The sequence below is a fragment of the Halichoeres trimaculatus genome, unplaced genomic scaffold (genome assembly GCF_033239565.1).
Source record: "Halichoeres trimaculatus isolate MK-OKI-2021-1 unplaced genomic scaffold, fHalTri1.1 fHalTri1_scaffold_11, whole genome shotgun sequence".
NCBI classification, from domain to species: domain Eukaryota; kingdom Metazoa; phylum Chordata; class Actinopteri; order Labriformes; family Labridae; genus Halichoeres; species Halichoeres trimaculatus.
The window spans coordinates 10,537,186-10,559,576 of NW_027437189.1; the positions used below are offsets into that span (position 1 = coordinate 10,537,186).

At 40.8% G+C, this 22,391-nt stretch overlaps 2 protein-coding genes across 3 annotated transcripts in view; one reads left to right on the forward strand and one right to left on the reverse strand.

Moving 5' to 3' along the window:
• The window catches only part of LOC141798881 (prickle-like protein 2), a 60,724-nt gene extending 55,719 nt beyond the window's left edge, over nucleotides 1-5,005 (forward strand). Inside the window, exons 7-10 of one of the 2 annotated variants that reach the window (XM_074680795.1) lie at nucleotides 817-1,003; nucleotides 1,656-1,810; nucleotides 1,897-2,698; nucleotides 2,783-5,004. In XM_074680795.1, coding sequence (XP_074536896.1) covers nucleotides 817-1,003; nucleotides 1,656-1,810; nucleotides 1,897-2,698; nucleotides 2,783-3,738 — 2,100 coding nt within the window. In that variant the 3' untranslated portion in view covers nucleotides 3,739-5,004. Of the gene's footprint in view, nucleotides 1-816; nucleotides 1,004-1,655; nucleotides 1,811-1,896; nucleotides 2,699-2,782 lie in introns of both variants that reach the window. The other variant, XM_074680796.1, reaches the window with a different exon arrangement.
• A 3,017-nt stretch (nucleotides 5,006-8,022) lies between these two features.
• LOC141798882 (uncharacterized) lies at nucleotides 8,023-17,209 on the reverse strand. Its single transcript, XM_074680797.1, has 8 exons — nucleotides 17,096-17,209; nucleotides 16,856-17,013; nucleotides 16,189-16,269; nucleotides 15,978-16,081; nucleotides 15,634-15,833; nucleotides 12,432-12,490; nucleotides 9,561-9,719; nucleotides 8,023-8,711 (listed from the first exon to the last, which is right to left on the reverse strand). The coding sequence occupies exons 2-8, from the start codon at nucleotides 16,892-16,894 to the stop codon at nucleotides 8,529-8,531; spliced, it is 825 nt and encodes a 274-aa protein (XP_074536898.1). The 5' UTR covers nucleotides 16,895-17,013; nucleotides 17,096-17,209; the 3' UTR covers nucleotides 8,023-8,528.
• Nucleotides 17,210-22,391: the final 5,182 nt, after the last annotated feature.

Sequence of the window (22,391 nt, forward strand, 5' to 3'; positions counted from 1 at the left end):
GTAGCTCCACCATTTACCATTGTAGGGTTTTGAAGCCAAAATACTCCTGTCACAGGCGCAGCCATTGGTAGCAGTTGTGCAGCCAGAGTCTGCACAGTAGAGACTGTGAGGGACTCACAGTTATATTGTAATAATTTTTCTTTAGAGAGTGTAATCTCTTGGCTCTACCTCCCAACCTATTTTACAATTCTCGAAAAAACAAGAACAAAAACAGCAGCCGTCAATCATCATTAAACTGGACATAAAGCTTCATTTTTAACCTCTTAAAGCTAACGAAAACAAAACTTTTCCGAAAATAAGAGGACTTGAGTACAAGGCAGCAAAATAATATCCTCAAAACACCACAACAATCGGATGAGAGAAACATTTCTATGAGATGTATTAAATTTTTAAAATTTGACCACAGCCCATCTGGAATGGCTGGGGAGACAGATTTTTTTTACCTATACTGCAACCAGCCAGCAGGGGGAGCAGTTTTTGTGAGCAAGATGACGTCTAACTTTATACAATCCATAGATGCAACCTGATGTCAGAATCTTTTAAGATTTTTAAAATCCTGTAGTGTGAGCCAGGCTTTACTATATATGTAATGATGTGGTCAAAAAGATATCTGTGTATAATTCTGGTCTCTGAGTGAAAGGGGTAAAAAGTGTCCCAGGGAACCATGAAAATATAATGAACTAATAATGATCCAATGATGAGGCAATGAGGCGCCCCAAACTTCACCACTCATTTAACATTAACTCATGACCTCAATTCAACTTCTCTGAGTCTCTGCGTATCCCTGTTGATTAATGCAACGTCTGGGTCACACAGATAATCTTTGCTGATGAATGCACCGAGGCAGAGGGCAGGCACTGGCACATGAAGCACTTCTGCTGCTATGAGTGTGAGACCACCCTCGGCGGCCAGCGCTACATCATGAAGGACGGACGGCCACACTGCTGCAACTGCTTCGAGTCTCTTTATGCAGAGTACTGTGACGCGTGCGGGGAGCACATAGGTATGGCATGTTATCCCTCCAGAAAAGTCCTTTAGCACTCTTAACTGATACCAAAAACACACTGATGTTTAACAGCCAGTGTATTGTAAGAATGGGGGTGTTGTCAGTTGTGGTTGCCACAGCTGTGTAGAGGTGGAGTCAGTGCTGAGAGATGTGGATGGTTATTATCATCAAGAGCTCCAGTAACATTAAAAGAGTGTGTTTCAGAGGATGCTCCCATGATGTATCCAGATGGGGGCTGTGAAAGATGATTACTTCCCCTAGCTGGGGAGCAAGGCGAGTGGAATATATTCACACCAGCTTGTAAATTGAGTGATCATGCAAGGGCTTGTGATCACACAAGGAGAGAAAGAGCTCTGTTTATGCATTTAACATTCGAACACTGTATGTACATCTCACCAAAATGAGCTTAATCTCCCCTCTAATGGCTTGAATCTATACCTGACCAGATTTATTAGATTCATTTTTCCTCCACTGTTGGAGATAGCTACCATCACATTATCATAATTAGGCTGTTACAGTTGGACCCCTTGTGTATTTTAATGATTATCTTGTTCCTGGGAACTTAAAAATTAATTTTCCGGGGCACCAGTTTGGCTCAGCAGAGTTCCTCACTCATATTTCTGTTCATTTTTTCTTAATCTGACCAAAGGTATCGACCAAGGCCAGATGACGTATGATGGTCAGCACTGGCACGCAACTGAGGAATGTTTTTGCTGTGCTCATTGCAAGCGTTCCCTGTTGGGTCGCCCCTTCCTGCCAAAGCAGGGGCAGATCTTCTGCTCACGATCCTGCAGTGCCGGCCAGGTGGGTTACAAAAGAACAGTAGCATTAATCTTCGTAAAACCTGGAGTTGAACTACTGCACTAATCTGTTTCATTTCAACTTGCCAGGATCCAGATGAGTCCGATTCCTCAGACTCTGCCTTCCAAAGCGCCCGTTCCCGTGAGTCCCGTCACAGCACCAAGATTGGGAAAAAGGAGCGCAGAAATGCTGAACAGGAGCGGAGGAGTGGAGAGGCACGCCAGTCAGCTCCACCACCTATGCCTGACCGTCTGTCGGCTGAAAGCGACCCTCTGTCTGGACAGATGGACCGTTTGAGCCTCTCATCCAGCCAGACCCCGAGCAGGACACCTAACCGCACACCCAGTCGCACTCCAAGCCGTGCCCCGAGCCTTAACCAAGTCTGGATGAGCCGAGATGACCCCTATGTCCCCGCTGCCTATGAGGGTCCCCAGGTAGCGCCCTCCCCCACACCAGCACCTATACATCTGCTGGGTCAGTGTAACCTCAGGCAGGGGTACAATCCCAACGCAAACGCTCACCCTCCTGCTCAGAACCCCACCAACCAAGTGAAGAGGCCAGATTCCTGGGGGAAGGAACAAGGCAACACCAAGAGGACCCCTATGGCTGCTCTGAGGGGCCATTCCTTCAATGAGAACTGGACTCACCTTAGCCAGGATGAGTTCAGGCCCAATAAGCTACGCACCCAGATGAGCTTCAATGAGATGTCTAGCCAGAACCAGGGCTTCTCTGACAAGAGGAGCATCAGCCTGCATGGATTCCAGAGGGACAGCAGACCTCCGCTGACCAGGAGGAACCCGATCAATGCCATGAGCTTCAACGAGCCCCTCACTCCTCTAGAGCAGACTCCTCGTGGATCCATGGACTCCCTCACTATGTCCAATGCTACTGGTAAGGCGATGTAAAGGACACGATAGTGTGATATGGGGTTTTTCCAGATTAGATGAAAATCTAACATTTGGTTTGTTATTTTAGCAGGGAACTCTCTGGATGGTGGCAGCAAGAGGCAGGAGCATCTGTCCCGGTTCTCCATGCCTGACCTGAGCAAGGACTCCGGAGTGAATGTATCTGAAAAAAGCAACATGGGCACCCTTAGCTCCTCAGTCCAGTTCCACAGCACAGAGTCCCTTTCCTCCACTCGCCCCTACAATAATAACATGTACACTCCTCTGAGAGTGGGCTACCCGCTGCAGTACTGGGACGGCCCACAGCCTCTGGGTTTTGATGACAAAGGTCGTGTTGGGGTGATGGGCAGCAGCGGAAACCTGCGTATGGCTCCCATGAGTGACAGGATGCCCCGCAGACGCATTACGACACAAGAATCCTTCTCACAACAACAGCAACCACAGCCGAGACGCCGCAAACACCACCGTGGAAACCACGGTAACGGGCAGCACCGCAGTGGCCGCCACCACAAACGCTCTCGCCGCTCCCGATCCGACAATGCCTTGCACCTTGTGGCAGACCGACCTGCTCAAATGGTAGAGCTGCCCTACCGCCGTGTCCAGGAGGATTACGACCGCTTCCCCTCTGGTAATGCTGCTCGGGAGTTTCTGGGTCTGGAGCTGGGAGGGCACAGGCAGCCGCCTCACCGGCCTTGCCCTCGCACCACTTCTGATCTCACCCTGCAGAATGCTGGCTGGCAGCCTGTGGGGCTGGGCGGCCCATGCTGGGGTGACGGCTACATGGAGGCTGCTGACCCCTGGTGCTCCAGCTGCTCCTCTTCTTCCGAGTCAGAGGGGGATGAGGGTTACTTCCTGGGTGAACCAATCCCTCGGCCTGTGCAGCTTTGCTACATCAACAATGAGGAGCTGCGCCATCGCTACAGCCCCTCTGGGATAGGAGGTCACCACGGACCCCTGCACGGACCGATTCATGGCCAGATGCACAACCGCCAGAGAAGGAAGAGCAAAAACTGCATTATTTCCTAGATTTAGAGAAAAGAGATTGTTGGAGATGAGCAGGGGAGTGACAGAGATATGAGAGGGGGAAAAGGGGGGGAGGGAGAGGGGGACAGTTAAGGCAACAGAAGAAGTGGGAAGGTGAGGGTGAGACAGTTGACAGTGAGAGTGAATAAAGAGTGTTTGTGTGTGTGTCTGTGTGTCACTGTGTGTCAGTGTGTGTTGGGGTCGAAGCGAAAAGGCCTATTTATGTGCTTGTGAGCTTACACAACGCTACATCAGGTAGTGTTTGTGTACACCTACACAGAGTGATCTAATCATAAGAGGAAGCTCGGCTGGCTTACACAACAGGAATGTTTACAATGGTAGAAATCGACTCCTCCAACAGAACCAGGAAGCACTGATGAAACTGACCACTGGGTACACAGTGGTCAAGGAAAATAACAAGATGTGCGTGCTTGTCTTTGCGTGTTTTCATGTCACGGAGAGATTGAACAATTCCTTCTCGGTTTGAAAAAGGAATCCAAACTATCAAACTCGCAGCGATTGGACTGTTCATGTCACAGCTCGGCGGCGATCCAAGCCCCGGGCGGTGAAACTTACTCTATGTGGACAAACCAGAAATTGTGTTGGGATAGTGAAAGTTACGTGCTAGATTCCAAGCTATGTCATTGTTTACCTCAGTGGAATCCAAATGCTGCTGGAATATAGTGTCGGCTTGCTAGCCCTGTTATCACCTTGTACAAATAGTCTGTTGAACTTTGTGCTCTACATAGCCAGCTCTCTCCATGCTTTACCAAGGACAGAGAGCCAGACAGCCTCTGCTCCTTGACCATTCAGGCACAGTAACGTCAGGTATGGTCCCGTTTTCTCTTCTGCAACATGCTTTGTATTTTGAGAGTTACCTATAGATGATTAAGCATAATAAAATAATAGTGCAAACAATAATAAAATCGCAAATAACTATTATAGTATTAAAAAATAATACCTGTTAAATGTATATATAATAATAAACTTAATAAAATAATGGTTGTAGTAATGTAAATGTTTTGTACATATTGTCTTAAATATTTATATATTTTGTAACTAAAGAATCATTATTTGTATAACATAATGTAGAGATAGGGAGACTTGCATGTTGATTTGTTGTCGTTGTCTCATACTGAAAATAAAGTGTACTTCATTGAACAACCAGAAAGTTTTCTGGGAAGGTCGTATCAGGCTCCACTGGAGGTAATCTGAGTGAGTGACACATAACCTGTGCCCCGTATTCCAACTGCACACAACTCCTGAGCTGTGCTGTGTATGCACAGGAGGAACACTTCAAAAGGTACAAAGACAAAAAAGGCTCTATTATTTTTCCCATAATACAATTCCTTTTTTAGATCGACATTTTGACATATCACTGCAGGTGAAGCCCAGGTGGAGAGAATGTCGCTGCTTGAGCCGTTAATTGAGCCATGCCAGGGAGCCTGAGCTATGTCAGGACTGTGGAGCTAGAAATGGTTATTTATAATTTATCAATTAAGCTCGCAAGTTTCCTGCAATGACATGTCAAATTTGTCTTCTATGGAATACTTCTTCTAGAAACTGGATTTGAATTATTATAATGAATATAAAAAACATGATTGAAACTGAATTTATTTGCCTTGAAATTGTATTTAACCTACTTGAAAATTCAACTCTCTATATTCCCTACTGTTAAAAATATCAAAATCAAATTCATTTTACAAAAATCAGAATCAGTTTTATAATTGCCGCCACCAAGGAGGTCATGTTTTTGGGAGGGTTTGTTTGTGAACAACGTAACTCAAAAAGTAACAAATGGATCTTGATGAAATTTTCAGGAAATGTTCAAGATGGGATAAGGAAAAAGTGATTACATTTTGAAGTTGATCCGGATCATCGTCTGGATCCAGGATTTTTTTAAGTATTCTTTATCATTGTGAGATAGGGCCGTTTTCACCATATGTGTACATAACTCCATGATAAACAATCAGATTGCTTTGCAAAACGATACAAGACAAGGTCACCATAATTTATGACAGATGTTAAAGTACGATCCAGATCCTGGCAATATTCTAAATACTGGGACCTGGAATATGAAAAATGTACTGGCTCATCATAATTTTCAGCACAGTTAGGTAACAAATTATCGTACAAATCTGCCACTTACACCAAATTTTAGCAGACAGTCTGCTGAAAGGGAGTATAACATTAAAGTAGGACCAAAGTGTTGGGTGACAATCACAGTATGCTTGGGAGAGTTCTGCGCTCTCTGAGTGCTTCTCCAGTTCAATTTCAATTCAGAGCAGCGTAACCAGTACATAGTCTACACCTGTGAGGAAGACTAATTGAGCTGATTCTGGTGTAATAAGTTTTACTTTAAAGTAAAAAGTACATACATGCCTCTTAAGTTTAAGCACACCCTCTAGTGTCATATTACAGCCATCTTTCTGGTCTCCATAACTACCACACAGATATAAAGTCCAGGAAATGTCACAATCTTAAGTTAGAATTGGCTCTAACTAGGTGACAGCTGTGATCAGTCATGACCTAGGTATTAGTCAGTCCTAGATTGTTTCAGAGGAAAGTGAGGTGGCGCTTTTGACACTACAAACATGATAAACTAATTTCTATGGTCTTAGCTTATGACTTTTGTCCAAAGATTCAATGCACAAGACAAATGGGGCAACTACCTCCAGGAGCAAGAACCACAAACCATAGACTGAATCAGAGTCCAAAGGAGAGTTGAGTGATTTTGCTGGTATTTGGTCAAAAATGAGAAAAGGAGCTAATGGCATTTAGTAGTATTATCACTGCGCAAAGGTAAAAGGATAGAGCCTTTGAGAATTATCCCTAGCACTGAAATTGACATGAGTGTACACAATCAACTGCTCACCAGTGCTTAGAGAAGGGGTATTATGCTTTCCTGTAATTTAAACATAGATTTAAAGAAAAGCAATGCTGGATGTCCAGACTTAATGTGTGTAAATCATCAAACTCTTAGATATTCATGTGTAATCCCTAAATCTGTAAACTGTTCGGATTGAGATCCTCATGTGACCTGCTGAAATGATGAGGTCATCATATAATGATCTCTCCTAACGAGTTCATGACACAATGCAAAGGCAGGCCTCAATTACTATGGTTTCCACAGCTTTGCTATTGACAAGCCTCCAGAGGGCTGGCCAATCAGAGAGAAGGGGGTTTATGGAGTGGGGATCCTTAAAGAGACAGCAGCTAAAACAAAGTGATTCAAACAGAAAAAAATAGGGAATATTTTGAACTGTAAATCATATAAAACTATCATGTGGGTACCAGAGGCACAGTATAGAGTCTTTAAAAACAGTACAAGACCCCCTATTTAAGGTCTAGCTTTTTAAACGTTTAACTTATAGAAATATTCAGCTATACTTAAAGCCATCTATCTATACTAGAAGAAGTATTTCTGGTTCTGGTTAATAGACATCTTTACAGAAAACACACTCTCCATCTATTTTAAATGTAAACCAAAAACATCTAATTTATTAAGTGTATCTGTCACATTAAATAGGAATGAGGAACTTTTGAAAAAAAATATTTAGATGTGTTCACTTTAGAGGCCCTTTACTATTAAATGTCTTTCCTGGGGCAATGAACTTCAAGACAGCACTAAGGTACATAAAATCCAATTACTTTTATATCAATGTTGGTTTTATATCAATACCAAATAAAAAGCAGATTCCAAAACCTGCATTTTGTTTGAAATCCAAACCTGACTTGGTGTTCAAATATTTTGTAGGGTTTAACCTCAACACCTGATATTGTTAAGGTTTGGTAACTTTTGTTGGGTTGACATTGATACCTTATGTTACTTTGTTACTAGTGAAGGGATATATTTTCAAAAACATGCTCTGGAAAAGGCTAGAAGTTATATATTGGGGCGATACCACAAAATCACTTCAGTCAGCCAAAAGTTGTCTTTTTTTCTTTTTGCTTGATATTCTTTTAGCCCCATTTAAAATAGTCCTGGCGACCTCACTTCAAATGGAGTGAGAGCAACTTCAAAAGCTGTTAATAAAAACACATCACATGGTTAAAGAAAATCTGTCTCCCAATAACCAGAAACTAATCTTTCTCCTTTCTGTTTTATAGTTTCTTGTTCTATTATGATTTGAGATATGGGTTGATTGTGATTCAGCACTGTTTAATGTATTGATTTACGACTCAAATTTAGGCTCAAGTACGTAAATACAGTCACAAAGTAACTCAAAAAACAAGTGCTTTAATCCACAAAAAGTGTCAGACCAATCAGATATGTCTCGGCTGATGTATTTTCTGTGGTACATTTGTTCTGTCTTGCCCCTGTAACTTTAAATGACTGCAATTATAAGTTAACCAAAACATTTTTTAATTTGTTGTTCACAAAAATTAGACAGCATGTCATCATAGTTCAAGTGAAACAGTCAGATGAACACAAAGCAGCCTTAACATCATGACTTCTGAAAGGTGAAGTCAGTAATAATTATCAAGTTGTCATAATGTTATGACTGATTTCTCTGACGCCTTCATCAGCACACATATAACCAGTGTATTTATTTTGTTATTTTTGTCACATTCTCATAATTAGAAAAGATACACAATCAAATGTCACAATCATAAAGTTTCCCTTTCATTTCAAACATGTTTCTTAAGCTCAGCAAAAAAGGGGGAATTTTCCCAGGCAGCAACTCAGAAAGTAGAGGTTTATGTCATCTACCGGAAAACAAAAAACAAGGATCTATCATTTGAAATAAAATGTTTGCTGGTAGAAATAATCAAAAGTTGTAAATGTGTGATCAGTGAGAAAGCTCCCTGGAGTCATAGTCCTCTATAAATCGCTCCATGGCGTCCACACAGCGCTTCCCGATGTCCCTTAAGTTCTCCTGCAGCGACGATTGGATTGGACCCTCCAAGGACTGATCCTTTGCTATAAGCATCTTTGCCACAAGGCCAAACATTTCACATTCCTGGTAGTACACCTGTAAGACAAACAGCCGTGGTTTTAGACAAACCCTGCTTCAATAAAAGATGAGATGGAGCAGGAAAATAGACAATCGGGAAAGAAAAAGTGGGAGTGTTGGTGACCAAGGCGTTACAATGAGCTGAGTGAGAAGTCCTGTCATGTGTTTCACATTATCACTGACTGGATTAACAGTCCACTGAAGATGATGATGAAACATTTTCTGCAGAATTTTCTGTGCCTGTGTGCAGAGTTTTGTGGATTTTTTTGCTTCAGCTACCTGTTGCCAAACTGCCTCTCTCAGAACGCTTCTCTTATCCTGAAACCATGGAGATATGAAAAGTAAGAGGCCATCTTTTCTGTCTGGTGGGTGGAAACGCACACACACACAAATACACGCAGAGACACGAGCACACAAACATACAGTGCACTCTCTCTCGAACAGGCAGGCGATGAGCAGAGCCTCATGTGATGTCTGTCACATTGAAGGCAGCATTAAAGCACGTGTCGGAGCCTCTTGTGATACAGGTGAGCCAGGATAAACAGCCATACTTTGCATTTTTGCTCAGTTATATGACAGAAAATCTAACACCATCAGTCATGACAGAGAAGGAGTATGACCTTCTTTTACAGGAACTACAAAGTGAAGACAATAATGACAGCAAACTTGCCCCAGGCTCCGCATTTCAAAATAAATGTTGAGTCTACAGAAAAATGTCCTTTTTTTCATTCCCATGTCTCCCAGCACTTTCCAAAATCTTTCCTCTGCCACTCTTCTCTAATCCTTCTTCATCTCTCTTTTTCCTCTTTATATCTATCACTAAATCTTCTCTTAAGGCATGAGTGTGTCCGTATAGCAACACTGTACCTCATCTATTTCTTTCCTCTTCTGCTGGATGGCTCTGTCTCGTGCCATAGTCTGGCTGGCAGTTGAAGGGGGATCCCTGTCTCTGCTCCGTTCTCTTTCTCTGCTCTTGCTGCCTCTGTGATCCCTCTCCCTGCTTTGGTTCCTGTCGCTGTGGTAAACCTGCAAAAAGAAAAATGAGACGAGAGTTGGAAGGGATTAGACAGACAGTTGGCCAAAAAGCATGGGTGCAAACGCTGATGATGACTGAGCCGCTAATGACTAAAGTGAAGCCCCACATGTCTACTTGTAACACTGAGGCAAGGGAATAACAAATTCAGAATGTGTCCTGGCTGCACTTGTATTAAAGTGTCAAACATGAAAAATGAAGGGATGTAAATTAGTTTTGAGTCATTAAACTGTATCTCTTCTTAAATTGCTTTAGTTTTTATACGTTCTAAATTACAGGGACAAACTCTGTTTCAGTCATGGGTACACTTCACATCTGAAATGATATGATACCGATGCCCGGTACCTGGCAATCAGTATTGGTACTCAACTGAACCAATTTTCTGTACTGTAGTGTGTTTATGTGGTAATAAATAAATAATTGATTTTCTAATAATAAAATCTTCTAATAATAAAAAATTCAAAGTTTTTCAATTTAACATATTTATTTCTTAATATATAAACTTGCAATACTGTGTTCATGTCCAGCACGGAAAATGGCTTGCTCCGGTCACAAGGAGAATTGGGAACCTATACATAGTACCGTTTAATTTTACGCGGATTTAGACTCGGCTCTACAGATGGAATTTGGTTGGTACCTCTAAAAGCACCTAATCTAGTACCCATCCCTACTCTCAGTAGTTTTTAATATTTATAAATTGCTGAGATGGAGAAAAATCTGATAGCTAGATGTTCCAGGTTTTACAGATTATAACACCAAAATTTAATCTAAAATAGTGTAAGACAACATGTTGAAAGTTGACACTGAAAATAATAGGTCATAATAGGTGAACTGCAGGCTCCCTATGTATGAGAATATACACTTAATGTGTTTATTAGACAACTTTAACAGTTCATGTTAAAAAAACAACAACATCTTGATGGAGCGTCTTAAGAGGCAACTTGCAAAACATCTGTAACACCTGCATCCAATAATAATGGGTCTGCAGTTTGTTGCAATCCACTTCAATTTGTCAATTTTTCCATTTGCCCATTTGAGTGTGTGTGGCCCCCTCATGGTTATTCAGAATACTGCCAGTAACCAGTAATTAGGCATTTACAGTGGATTAAATATGTCCATGTTATCTGAGAGCAACCACTTGCTGTGACCAACTCCCTAAAGAATAATTAAACAACAATACTTCCTCATAGCCCTTTACCTGATTTTAGTGTCTCTCAGCTCACTGTTTTGGTTTTCAAACCCACAACTTCAAAGATTCAGTTGACCCTTACCACTTAAGTGTTCAGTGTTGTGTCAGAAGATATTTCTAGTGAAAAAACTGTAACCCCCAACTGTGTGTACTCATTGCGTAATGCAGACAGCCCCAGTCAGAAGCTAACTGCTAACACAGTGGAGCGCTAAGCATCAAATATTTCTTTCAGGGGTCAGTATTAAACATAAAGTAAACATGGAACAAAATGCACATTGTGGTTGTATTCTTATGGGCAAAAACATGACTCCAACTGAATGGTCGCATTCCCTTGAATTTAAATTGAAGTGTCACGTCACACTTTTATAGCTAGCTTCTAAGCAGGCAGCTGAGTTATTCTGGTCCCTTGAGGGAAGCTAAAGCTTGTGTTGTACGTTGCTTTGGACAAATTAAACAGTAGAACTGTGAAGAAGGTGTAGCTCATATGAAGCATCAGTGCAACAGTAAAGCATGTTGGTAAAAATGAATAAGTGGGGAATTGCTTTTTACTTAGTTATTACCGATCAAACTAAAGCTTAGTGATAACTTCACCCACAAAGCCAACACTGAGGTTTTTTTTAGGTAAAGCACCAAAATGAAATTGCTGCATGAGAAAATTACTTATCCTGATTATATTTTAGATGATTTGCATAATCCTAATTGTGAAAGTATTTTAATCAAGCCAAATGATTATAAAAACATAACTCTCAGCAGTAATTTTTTTGAAGTGATGAATAATACTGCAAAGTTGTTTTGGTCAATGTTCCTATTGTGCTGACAGACAGCAACAGGAAACATTCATACTCAAATCATTAAGTTGATCTCTGGTTGTAATTCTAGTCCTAACAAATCTTCTGATGTGATTTACAACCCTGCTTTATCCAGAGCTTCTGTCTTAACAGAGCACTGATAAGAATACTGAAAATCTGATGGGAGGAAATCATTCTTTTTACTTTTCTTCCTGGTTTCCCTTTTAACTACACTGCAGCAGTGAGCAGCTGTGATTCATCATGTACTGCTCTGCTCCTTGTTCTGTTCAGGTCAGCCAAGAAATGTGTGTGATCATCTGATTTCAGTTTTCCTCCAGCACCTGGGCTGTTTGCATTAAAGCTCAGTCTGTGCTGCAGGCTGATGAACAAACAGCGTCAGCAGTGCAGGAACAAATCACAACAATTAATTGCAAAATAATTGATAGCTGCAGCTGTCATTTGATGTGGTTGTATTTGTGTAAATTATAGGAAGTGGCATTTGGATAAAAACCACTGTCATATTCAATCTTCTATAGTTAGAATCAAACTGCAAAAAGCTCTCCAAAACAAACATCTACCAAAAAAAAGCACTTTTTGGAGAAAACAAGGTATATTATACAGTTTAAGATGAAACAGTGAGAAAAAAAATGCACATTTCCACATTTAAAATCAAAAAGGGGGAAGCCAGAAGGGGGAAGCAGAGCAGTTTTTTGGGCTTGTGAACTTACAGTGAACTGTGTGTCCTTGTCTCTGCTGGAAGTGGTCCTTGGTAAGAAAGGTCTGCTAGCTGAAAAACAAACACACCCCACAGTCAACACAACACAAAAACAGGATTCTGGGTACAATCTGCAGCTATTCATTTTTGCTAAGTGGGAGTTTCAAACTGATTTTATGTTTTTATTCCTAAATTTGAGCCGGAAAACTGGATTTTTTTTTTTGAAAAAGAAAAATATTTCGCTATTTTGCTAATTTTTTTAACATTTGATATAAAATTTCAATTAAAGAGCTTGCACATTTTGTTCTAATAAACCATTAAAGAAACATAAAAAGTGTTTTGGTCATGTATTTACTGTTGATGTACGGTAATGGTGGAAAACACCTTACATTGGGTGGTGGTCAAATTAAATTTTTAAGCACGGTAAATATTGGTGTTTGAAACCTCTGGATCATTCTCCCTCTTCAGCGACCTGTTAAGAAAATATTTCAGGGTTAAAAATCAATAAATCTCTGAACTGAGTCTCCTCATATCTCAGGTTTGGCATCACTAAGCCGGTCTACATGATCCTATGTGAAGCAATACTTCTGTTATGGATCATTATATACTGCTGGCTAGTCTCTCCCTCTCCTTTTTTTCCTCTCTTTCTCTCACTCTTATACACACAAATCAGCGATGAGTCACCATCATCGCACCATCACTCAGGCACACACAAAAAACCTGTTCCACACTCACACATACACAAACACACACCTCCACAGTGCTGCAGTGTGCGCACACATACAGTGCCTGAGTGCAGGAGAAGATAAAAACATACAGTACCAACAGCTCAGTCGTTAAAAACAACACAACACAACAACACTTCATAACCAGGAAAAGAACAACAAAAACAGGGACTTCACAGCTAGTTGACAACCAAGGCGACATAATTGTAACAGATATTAAATCCTTCTTGTTTACTCCTATCCTCCTTCCACTAACAAATGACGTGGTAATTCTCATTTATCTTCTTGTTATTACAATAAAGACTGTACATGAGGGATACTGTGTGCAAAGCCTGAGCTACTACCACTTCTCTGTGTGAGCGTTGACATAATCCTTCTATTGAGGCCTAAAAAAGCTTCTTTGTAACGAACATTAGATAACGCTGGTTTGGTTGCTACCAGAGAGTGACTACCTATCAACCAGCAGATACCACCATGAGCAAAAACCCTCAAAATATATTTGTAATGCAAAGTGTGCATGGAAATGTGCATGCCTGTCTCTGCTTGGCTATACTGCCACCCAATGGTCATTTGATGAAGTACAAGATGCTGAATAATGATATTCCTACATGAGACAGCAACAAAAAACAAAAACATTTAAATGTTTGGATGGCATAAAGGAGTAGTTATTTAAGGGTACTTTAGACAGCAATTATGGCAGGTTGTGATCATACATGCAAGACTATGTATGCCCAAGTAAAAATTCAGAAATTCATAAGCCTAACAACAATTATGTTGACACTATAGACTAAAGAAAACATGGATGCAGTCTCTGCAAAGTCAACATTTGGTTTCTGATATTAATTTTAAAGCTCTGTGGCATCATATTTGCATGGCTGAGTCAATCTGACTTTGGACCAACCTAAACCTGAGGCTGGCTTTGAGCCTCCTTGCCAACAACTGCGACATGCTCATCTTTTTATCAACTCAGCAGCAGCCCTTATTGTGCAAATTTATGTGTACTCTGAAACCTTGGAAAAATCAAAGTGGCACAACCTCTGTAGAATGTGTACAAAATAATAGATAATAAAAAAAAGAGCTACATGCAAAAAAAGTGTTGTTTTGTTTTTAACCAAGCTGTGAAAATGCTTGGTTTGCTGTTAAAAAAATGGCATTTTAACAGGGGGACTATGTCAGCACCTCCAAGAAATTTGAGATAATTGTTCAGCATTATGGAAAATTTATGTCATCGCTGAGAATAGGATAGATATGTTGATACCGCTGATACTATTGTGTTATAAAAGAAGATTTAACAAGCAGCAGTTTAGCTAAGCTTAGCATAATGATTAAAACAGAGAGAAGGAGGAAATCTGGCACAGGTGCATCTAATAACACCAACACTGTACTAAAGCATTTTTTTTTCTCACACCAGTCTGTTTGGTCCAGTTTCTGATTGGTGGAACATGTGCTGTTTTTATTTCACCTTCTGCCCACAATACCATCACACACAGCTTTGACTGACTTGGTTTCTAAACAATGGTCTTCTTTAAGCCTGACAGCATGAATGTTTCTCTGTCCGTACCCGGTGTTACAGTTTGAAAAGTGACCCTGTAAACTGGAGACCTTCATCCAAGCAGAGGGAGAGGAATGCATCCTGCTATAAGTCATCAATCAACGGGCTTGTTTTTAAGTTAAAACATTGGTCAATCTCTGCTTTGGACAGGGGAACTTTTGGAAACCATTTGTTTTAGTGACAGCTCTTCCTCTTGCAATCGTTTCATTTTGAGAGTCAAGAAGTCAATCTGCAGTGCTATAAAGCCCAATCAGAACCAGCAAAGGCTGAATATCCTTAATGCTAACAGGCTAACTGCAGAGCTACACATTAAGATTTTAAAAGTATTCGATGCTGTCTTACTTACTGGGTCTTTGATTTTTTGCCTGCTGTCAAACTGCTAAGGATAAACCACAGGAACAATTTAGTTCCTGGATCCTCTGAAGAGCTTGTGCCTTACTCTTTACTAAGGCTTGGTACTGATAAGATTTTAATGATTGCATTGTTAGCATCCTTTTTGGTAAAATAAAGCCAAGCTTTTGATTGCTTCGACCTCTCTGCCATTGTCTTGGGAATTCTGCTACTGACTGATGAGTGCGACTGACAAGTGGCACGTCACATGGTGTCAACATAAGCTCCGCCCACTCCAGTGTAATGTAAAGAATCGACAAGGGAAGTGTTAAGTATAAAAGCTAATGATGTCTTTGGATTAAACCATTTCTAATTAATCATTAACAGGTACCAGTAATCAGTAACTATCCCTACTGTTTACTGATAGGAAACAGCCTCACACACAGCTTTGTTGAATGTATAGCTGTGTGTTGCTACATCAAAAAGTATAATCATTGCTACCATGATTAATTTATATTTTTCTGATTGTTTATAATACTACTGCTGTGCATCATTACTGTACGTATTACCCTTGTTTCCACAGACTGCTTCTGCCAACATTAACTTACTGCTGCTTTGTTGTGGAGGTGAACTCCCTTCAGCGTTCTCTCTTGGCTCATACCACTCCTCCTTTTCTCGCTCCCGCTCCCTCAGCGCAGAGTGGTGGAGTTTAGGCTTAAAATAATCTCTCCGGGGGAAGTGACCTCGGTGGGCGGAGTGGTGGTACCTCTGGTAGCTGAAGCCAGGTTTGTAGAAGGAGTGGTAATCCCTGCATCATTTGATTCAAGAGAGAAAAACTGTTTTCAAAAAAGCCGTAATCACTTTTAATCCACTTCGCAGGTGAGTGTACCACTTTAAAATAAAATGAAGTGAACATACACAGTGTGAACAGTTTTCTACCTGTCAATCTTACCGAGGTTTGTGGAACTGCCCTTTAACCTTTGGTTTGTAAGAACTGGACAGCCATGCCCTTGGTCTTGATGGGCTTCTTACTCTTCTGATGACCCTTTTTTCATCCTGAATTGAGGGGGAACCACTTTGTTCAACTGTTAAACATTACAGAGAGCAGTGACTCCAATAATGAATTCAGATAATATAATGTACAAACAAACCAAGGTACCTACCTGCATGGGAGAGACAGAGCTGTCAGTGGGCCTCATGTCAACAGCCTCCTCACTGTGGTCCCTGTGCCGCGACATGGAGCCCTAAGGGGAGACAGCACAATGTTAATCTTGATTATTTAGGCGCTACAAAATATGAAAGTATCAGAACTGAAGGAATTATTTTAAGAAAAGAAAACAGAAAAACATCTGGTGAATAAATCTTACCCTCATGTTAGTATTTTTTTATATTAACGTCAATTACTTCACGATATAAGGGTTTTTTTGTGTTTTAAAAGGTTTTATAGATTCAAAATGTAATGGATTTTTAATAAGCAAATAAGTTTAAAGCATATGAAATATATAAAAAGCAAAGACATTAATTGTACTTATTCCCCAGTTGAGAGTTGAAAAGGACCTACTGTCGTTGTGTCTTCACAGTGTGTAAACTGTGCATTTTAATAACTTCATCTAGAAATTACCTGGATTTGATCTTTGATCTTTGTAACATCATTATTATGGGATGTGTTATTGCTCCTGACCTGACTTCTTGTTAATCATTCATCCAATATCAGTCCGGGTCTCTGGTCATGTGAGGGGGGCGGGTCATCCAACTGTCAATCAATGTGCACCCAACGTCGCGAGACAACTGTCAGCACCCAGCCATTTAAATCCTATTAAATAATTTTACCTTGATCGGATGTGTGTCCTGGGGAGATGCATGATCCATTTCTGTACGTCGGCGTACGTCCTCCACTCTGTTTTAATGGCACGCGTACTTTGTCTCTGTCTTCAGCCCAGCAGACCAGGAAGCGCGTGCAACTTCTCAAATTACTCTCGAAAGCACATCTGGAAAGACAGACATTTGCATTTTTACCTCCCCGGTACTTTCCTTCTCGCTTGGTAGTAGACAGAAGCTTTATAAATTTACCTTGTAGTTGGATTAAACACGTTGTCCAGTAAATCCTCGCTCTCATGCTGATTCACGCAGGAAAATAAGGCAACATAGTTTCACTTCCTCTTTTCAGTCCCCCAATCAGACGAGACTCCAGTCATAAAAAAAACTTATCAAAAACCAAAACAGTACAGCGAGCGTCCTGCACACGCGCAGGCGCAGTTCATCATGTATTCTGCCACCTGTGAGACCTGAAGTTCAACCTGTTACCTCCCATGTACTGTAAGCAGTTTAATGACAGTTTGACGAAAGAGACGAGACAAAAAAAAAACAACAACAACAAAAAAAAAATTTTTTGACACCTTAATTTATTTAAAATCAGTATCACTGAAATCCTATAGTCCTACTATAAAACATATTAACCATCTCAGAGTAACATGATATCCATGAATTTTCAGGAAATTGCTGAAATACTATAATATTACAAAATAAATTCACTTTTCATTGATTTGCTTCCTCAGTAGCCGTTCTAAAATCCTAAACCATGGTTGACTACCTGGGCTGGACTTATTACTATCAATGCTGGAATGCAACAAGCTGCTATCAAAATGAACCTTCCATTTTTTTGATGGCACTTTAACTTGTTGCCTTTGTCATGAAGTTTCTTGAGAGGTTCCTTAAAGATTTAATCGAAGAAAATGTATAGATTACTTTGTTGAGTAACTTTCAAAATCAATAAAAAGAACAGAACAAATAAATATCTGGTTGGTTTATATGTATTTGTGTTTAACATGCCACCCAGTCAGAAGTCAGAGTCCCACTTCGGTCACCCACAGTCAAAAAACTTTGGCTCCACCCCTGTCTTTAGTCAGCATTCATTCACGAGTAAGAATAAAAATGTGTCTAATTAGAAACGTGAGCATTGTGGGATAAGCTTGTGGTAGTAAAAATGAGGGACAGACTGACTGACACAGTGTGTACAAAGAAAAGGTGAGGCCTTCAGATCCTGACATCCCTTCAAGGGCTTTGGTGTTCTCTCCACCCACAGTCCCCACCCATTACACATCCTCCTCTTTGGAAAGAAAGAAGGGTGAGAGGGAAAAAAAAGACAGAGTACAATTATAACCAGATAACTTCACATGACTTGAAGCAGCCTGGCTTTTTCCTCTTCAACTTTTTGCCAACTTTCACCAGCAGACCACAGTTTAGGATGGTAAAGGTAGGTAGAACTAAAGCAGCTTAACTGTGCTGACTTCCTAGTTAGTGTTTGTGGTTAAAAACCTGTTGGAGCGGGTTTTTCTTTCTTGTTGTGTAAGTAATTATGCTGTGTGAGTGTGGGCCTGTTTTGGATTAGCAGTGCTCTCCACTATCAGGACAACACAAGAGGAAGGATACATTCGCTGTTGTGGAACATTTGCTTTGATCAATTAAATAACTTTGCGCTTTAGGGTGTAAAAAACCTACCTACCCCTTTTTCTAGTATCATGCATCTATAATTTGGAAGTTTTTCTTATGAATGTGTTTTTTTTTATATAGCATCAACACTGAAAACAGCATAATGACACACCACCACTTCCAGTTTAATTTGTACTAAAGGAAAAAGGTTGACCACAAGATTTAACATGAGGTAAGTACAAAATAGCTAGAAGCAACCTTAAAATATTTAAATGTTAGCATCTTTTTTTCCTCACTATTCTCAGAAGCATGTTGGAGTTATTTGTGTTGGTGTTTCACTGTTTGACAAATGTATTGTTTGTAACCCGGATTAATTGTTTTTAAGGGGGTGGACAAGACACACCTCTGACGATAGTATACAGTTAAAAGCAACACAAACTAAATCCTCAAAGATGATCTTAAAGTGTAATTGACACTCCATGAATGGATATTTATGATCCTTAAAATGTTATCGAAATCGATCAGAGTGTATAACTGTCACCTTTAAAGCCAAGTGAAAAACTGAGCTTCAAAAGCAGCAAAGTGAAGGAAGGAGGATCAACTCCAAATATTTAGAGTTCACTGTACATGAGGGATATATAAGTCAGTGCAATGTCAGTAAACAGATAGGTTTCCATTCAAGTCAATCCACCAACTTACATTGGCACATTGCGGTCCGGCTGTGAGGCATCTATTTTTGCTGGACATGGAGCTGTGATGCATGAAATCAGCGCAGGTTGTGACCGAAAACTACCTAAAAACACCCAGTTACTTTAAAAATAAAATATACAGTGAGACATATTTGATAGTAGTCCTGGCCTGACTGAATTCCTATGGTAGAGGCTATCAATTGTTGCATTTTCATTTGTTGACACATGAAAAAAATGAATGTGCTGTCATGTTTCACAGGGTGCAAACTTTCTCAAGAGCACAAATTCTTCAGGACTTTCAATACCGGTGCCAGACTCTTGCAGCCAATGACAACCGAGGCTTTAAGCAAGAGTTTGAGGTATTTCTTAAGCTTATTCAATGAATTTGGATCAAGATGTGTGATTCTTTAAGTGTTTATCATGTGTGCTTTGGTTTTGTACAGGAGCTGGGTGATGTTGGTAAAGAGCTCCCCAGCAGAGCAGGGGACCTGGAGGCCAACAAAGAGAAGAACAGATACCCCTACATATTACCGTGTAAGTACAAAACACATCAGAGGAAAGTAGATTATAACAAGTAAGTGGAACTTGTGATGCATTGAGTTTTTCTTTATTGGTTAAGATGACCACTGTCGGGTCCGGCTGTCCATTCAGAACTCTGATCCTTACTCTGACTACATCAATGCTAATTTTGTACCGGTAAGAGCTCATTCAGTCCCTCAAACAGATTCGTCAAATCAATCTTCTAGGCCGTTTCTGTATGAGTCTGTTTATGATGTGTGTCTGCACTCAGGGGGGAGGATCGGAGCGAGACTTCATCTGTACTCAGGGTCCTTTGCACAACACCATGGCTGACTTCTGGAGGATGGTGTGGGAGCAAAACGTCAGGATAATCGTCATGGTGACTGCTCTGAAACACAAGGACACGGTGAGAGAGACGCATTCAGTGTGTGTGTGTGTGTGTGTGTGTGTAATTTATTACATCAACATCTCTGTCCCTCAATCATTCAGACTGAAACTCAGGTTATTTTATTTTTAAACTAAAAATAAAAAGGTCTGGTTGGATGGACAAAAATTTTTGGACACAGCTAACAGCTCACTTCTTTCTTGTGATATCAAACTTTCAGCATTAAAGAACACTATTTCATTTATTAAATAAGTTTTTGTTTGAATATTTATGTATTCCTTTTGTTTCTGTCCCTTATTTCTGTGTGCAGGTGCTGTGCGACAAGTATTGGCCACTGGATCGAGGAACAGTTTATCATGGCCTAATCCAAGTGACGACTATAGCTCGTAAACAAGGTCCAGATTATTTCATCACCACCATTAACCTCCGACAGGTGAGTCTGACACAGCCATCTTTCTTTTGGTCTCTGTACTGCTGCTGATTACTACAAAGTTAGACGACCCTCCAAGTGATAAATCAAAGCAGAGGCGTTCGTGTCTGGATTAATAACAAAGGTTTGCATTCCAGAGAGACTGCCCGACTGACAGGATAATCACACACTACTACTACCCCACCTGGCCGGATCGGGGCGTCCCTAAAGACTCATCCTCCCTCTGTGCCTTCACTGACCATGTGCGGCAGCATTTACAAGCCATCCCACGCTTGGGCCCTGCGGTGGTGCACTGCAGGTGTGACCTCTGAACCTCACCCTCCTTTCAGAAATCCCTTAAGATCTGCCCCCCTCACTTTTAACAACCCCATTAAGCTCTCAGAGGTCCATGAGTCAGATGGTGCATCTTTGTGTGTTTCAGTGCCGGTGTTGGGCGCTCAGGGACGTTTGTGACACTGTTGTGGCTGATGCAGCTCTGTGCGAGAGGCATCCTGCCTGACATCAGAGCTGCTGTGGAAGATCTACGGCTACATCGGATGTGGATGGTCCAGAACTTGGTAACTATGGATACACTAATGTCAAGGTGGAGAATATATTGAGATAAATGAAGTATTGAGAGTGTTAAACTGGTTATTTAACACAAAAATGACACTGATTCTTTAATTTGACCTACAAAAGCAAACTTTGTCATCATCCATCAAAGTAGTTTTGATCGCTCAATTACTGGGTTACATTCCAACAATGTTCCAATTAGGTTACAGGAGACGTTATCGTTTATTTCTGACAAAGTTCCATAGTGAATAGCATTTTAGCTATTTAAAATGTAGCAGACATTTTAACTTAATATACTTAGCTTTAACTCATGCAGGACAGGCTCAGAGAAGGAAGCAAAACTGGCACCACTTAGCTAAAGAACAAATGAATCGATCAGACAGTAATTTTCCTGGTCTGAACTAACAGTGGCAAAAGCGACAAAAACAAAAGTATTCAGCTTACAAAAGCCATCCTCCTCTGATGGTGACTGTGCTTAAAACATAAAATCTACTTAATATTCAGGTAATTAATTGTTGTTTAGGTTCTTTCAAGAGTAAGAAAAAAAACAAACTGAAACCCACTGACCCATATTTCAATTCCTAGTGTCTTATAAATCTGTCATCTACCCACGTTAGCTCAGTGCTCCTATTCAAGGTGCCGCATCCTCATTATCTCCTCATTCTTTTGTGTACACACAGGAGCAGTATATATTTGTTCATCAGTGTCTACTATACTGGATCAGTGGAGGAACCTCGGCAAGGTGAGAATACAGAAATATCCTCCCAGTAAGCAGTGACACACAAAGTGTGCAGTATGTGTTGTAGCTCTTGGTTAAAATGATTGCATTTCCTCTCAGTCTACAAACTCTGGGAGGCAGCTCATTAACCCACCACAGTCAGGAACGTCCCCACAGCTCCTCTGGACGAAGGAGGAGACATCACCATCATCGGCTGTCACTCCCGTCAGACCAGCCCCAGAATACAATGCAGCAGATTTTTAACCCTGGGAACCTACTGAGGAGGATACTGCCTTCATCATCAACGTTTCATCCTGGCTCACACAACTCCTGAACGTGCCAACTGGAGATGTGAAAGCATGACTAAGAGTAAAAATAACACTGAAACATGTCCTTGTATCTGCACCTGGGAAGAAAGGATAGGAGCTGCAGAAATAAAGCAATGTGCTGTGACAACAGGCCCTACAGGGACAAAACTGGCCTGACAACATGCAAAAACATGCAGGAAAAAAACACAGACACAGCACTTCCTTTTGTTACTGGGGGGGAAGATCAGGGCGAGAACCTGTTGGTCAGGTTGGACCTGTTCTTCTACTGTGAATCGCTTTACCCTGAGATTCATGGGAACAATAACAAGGCTGCCA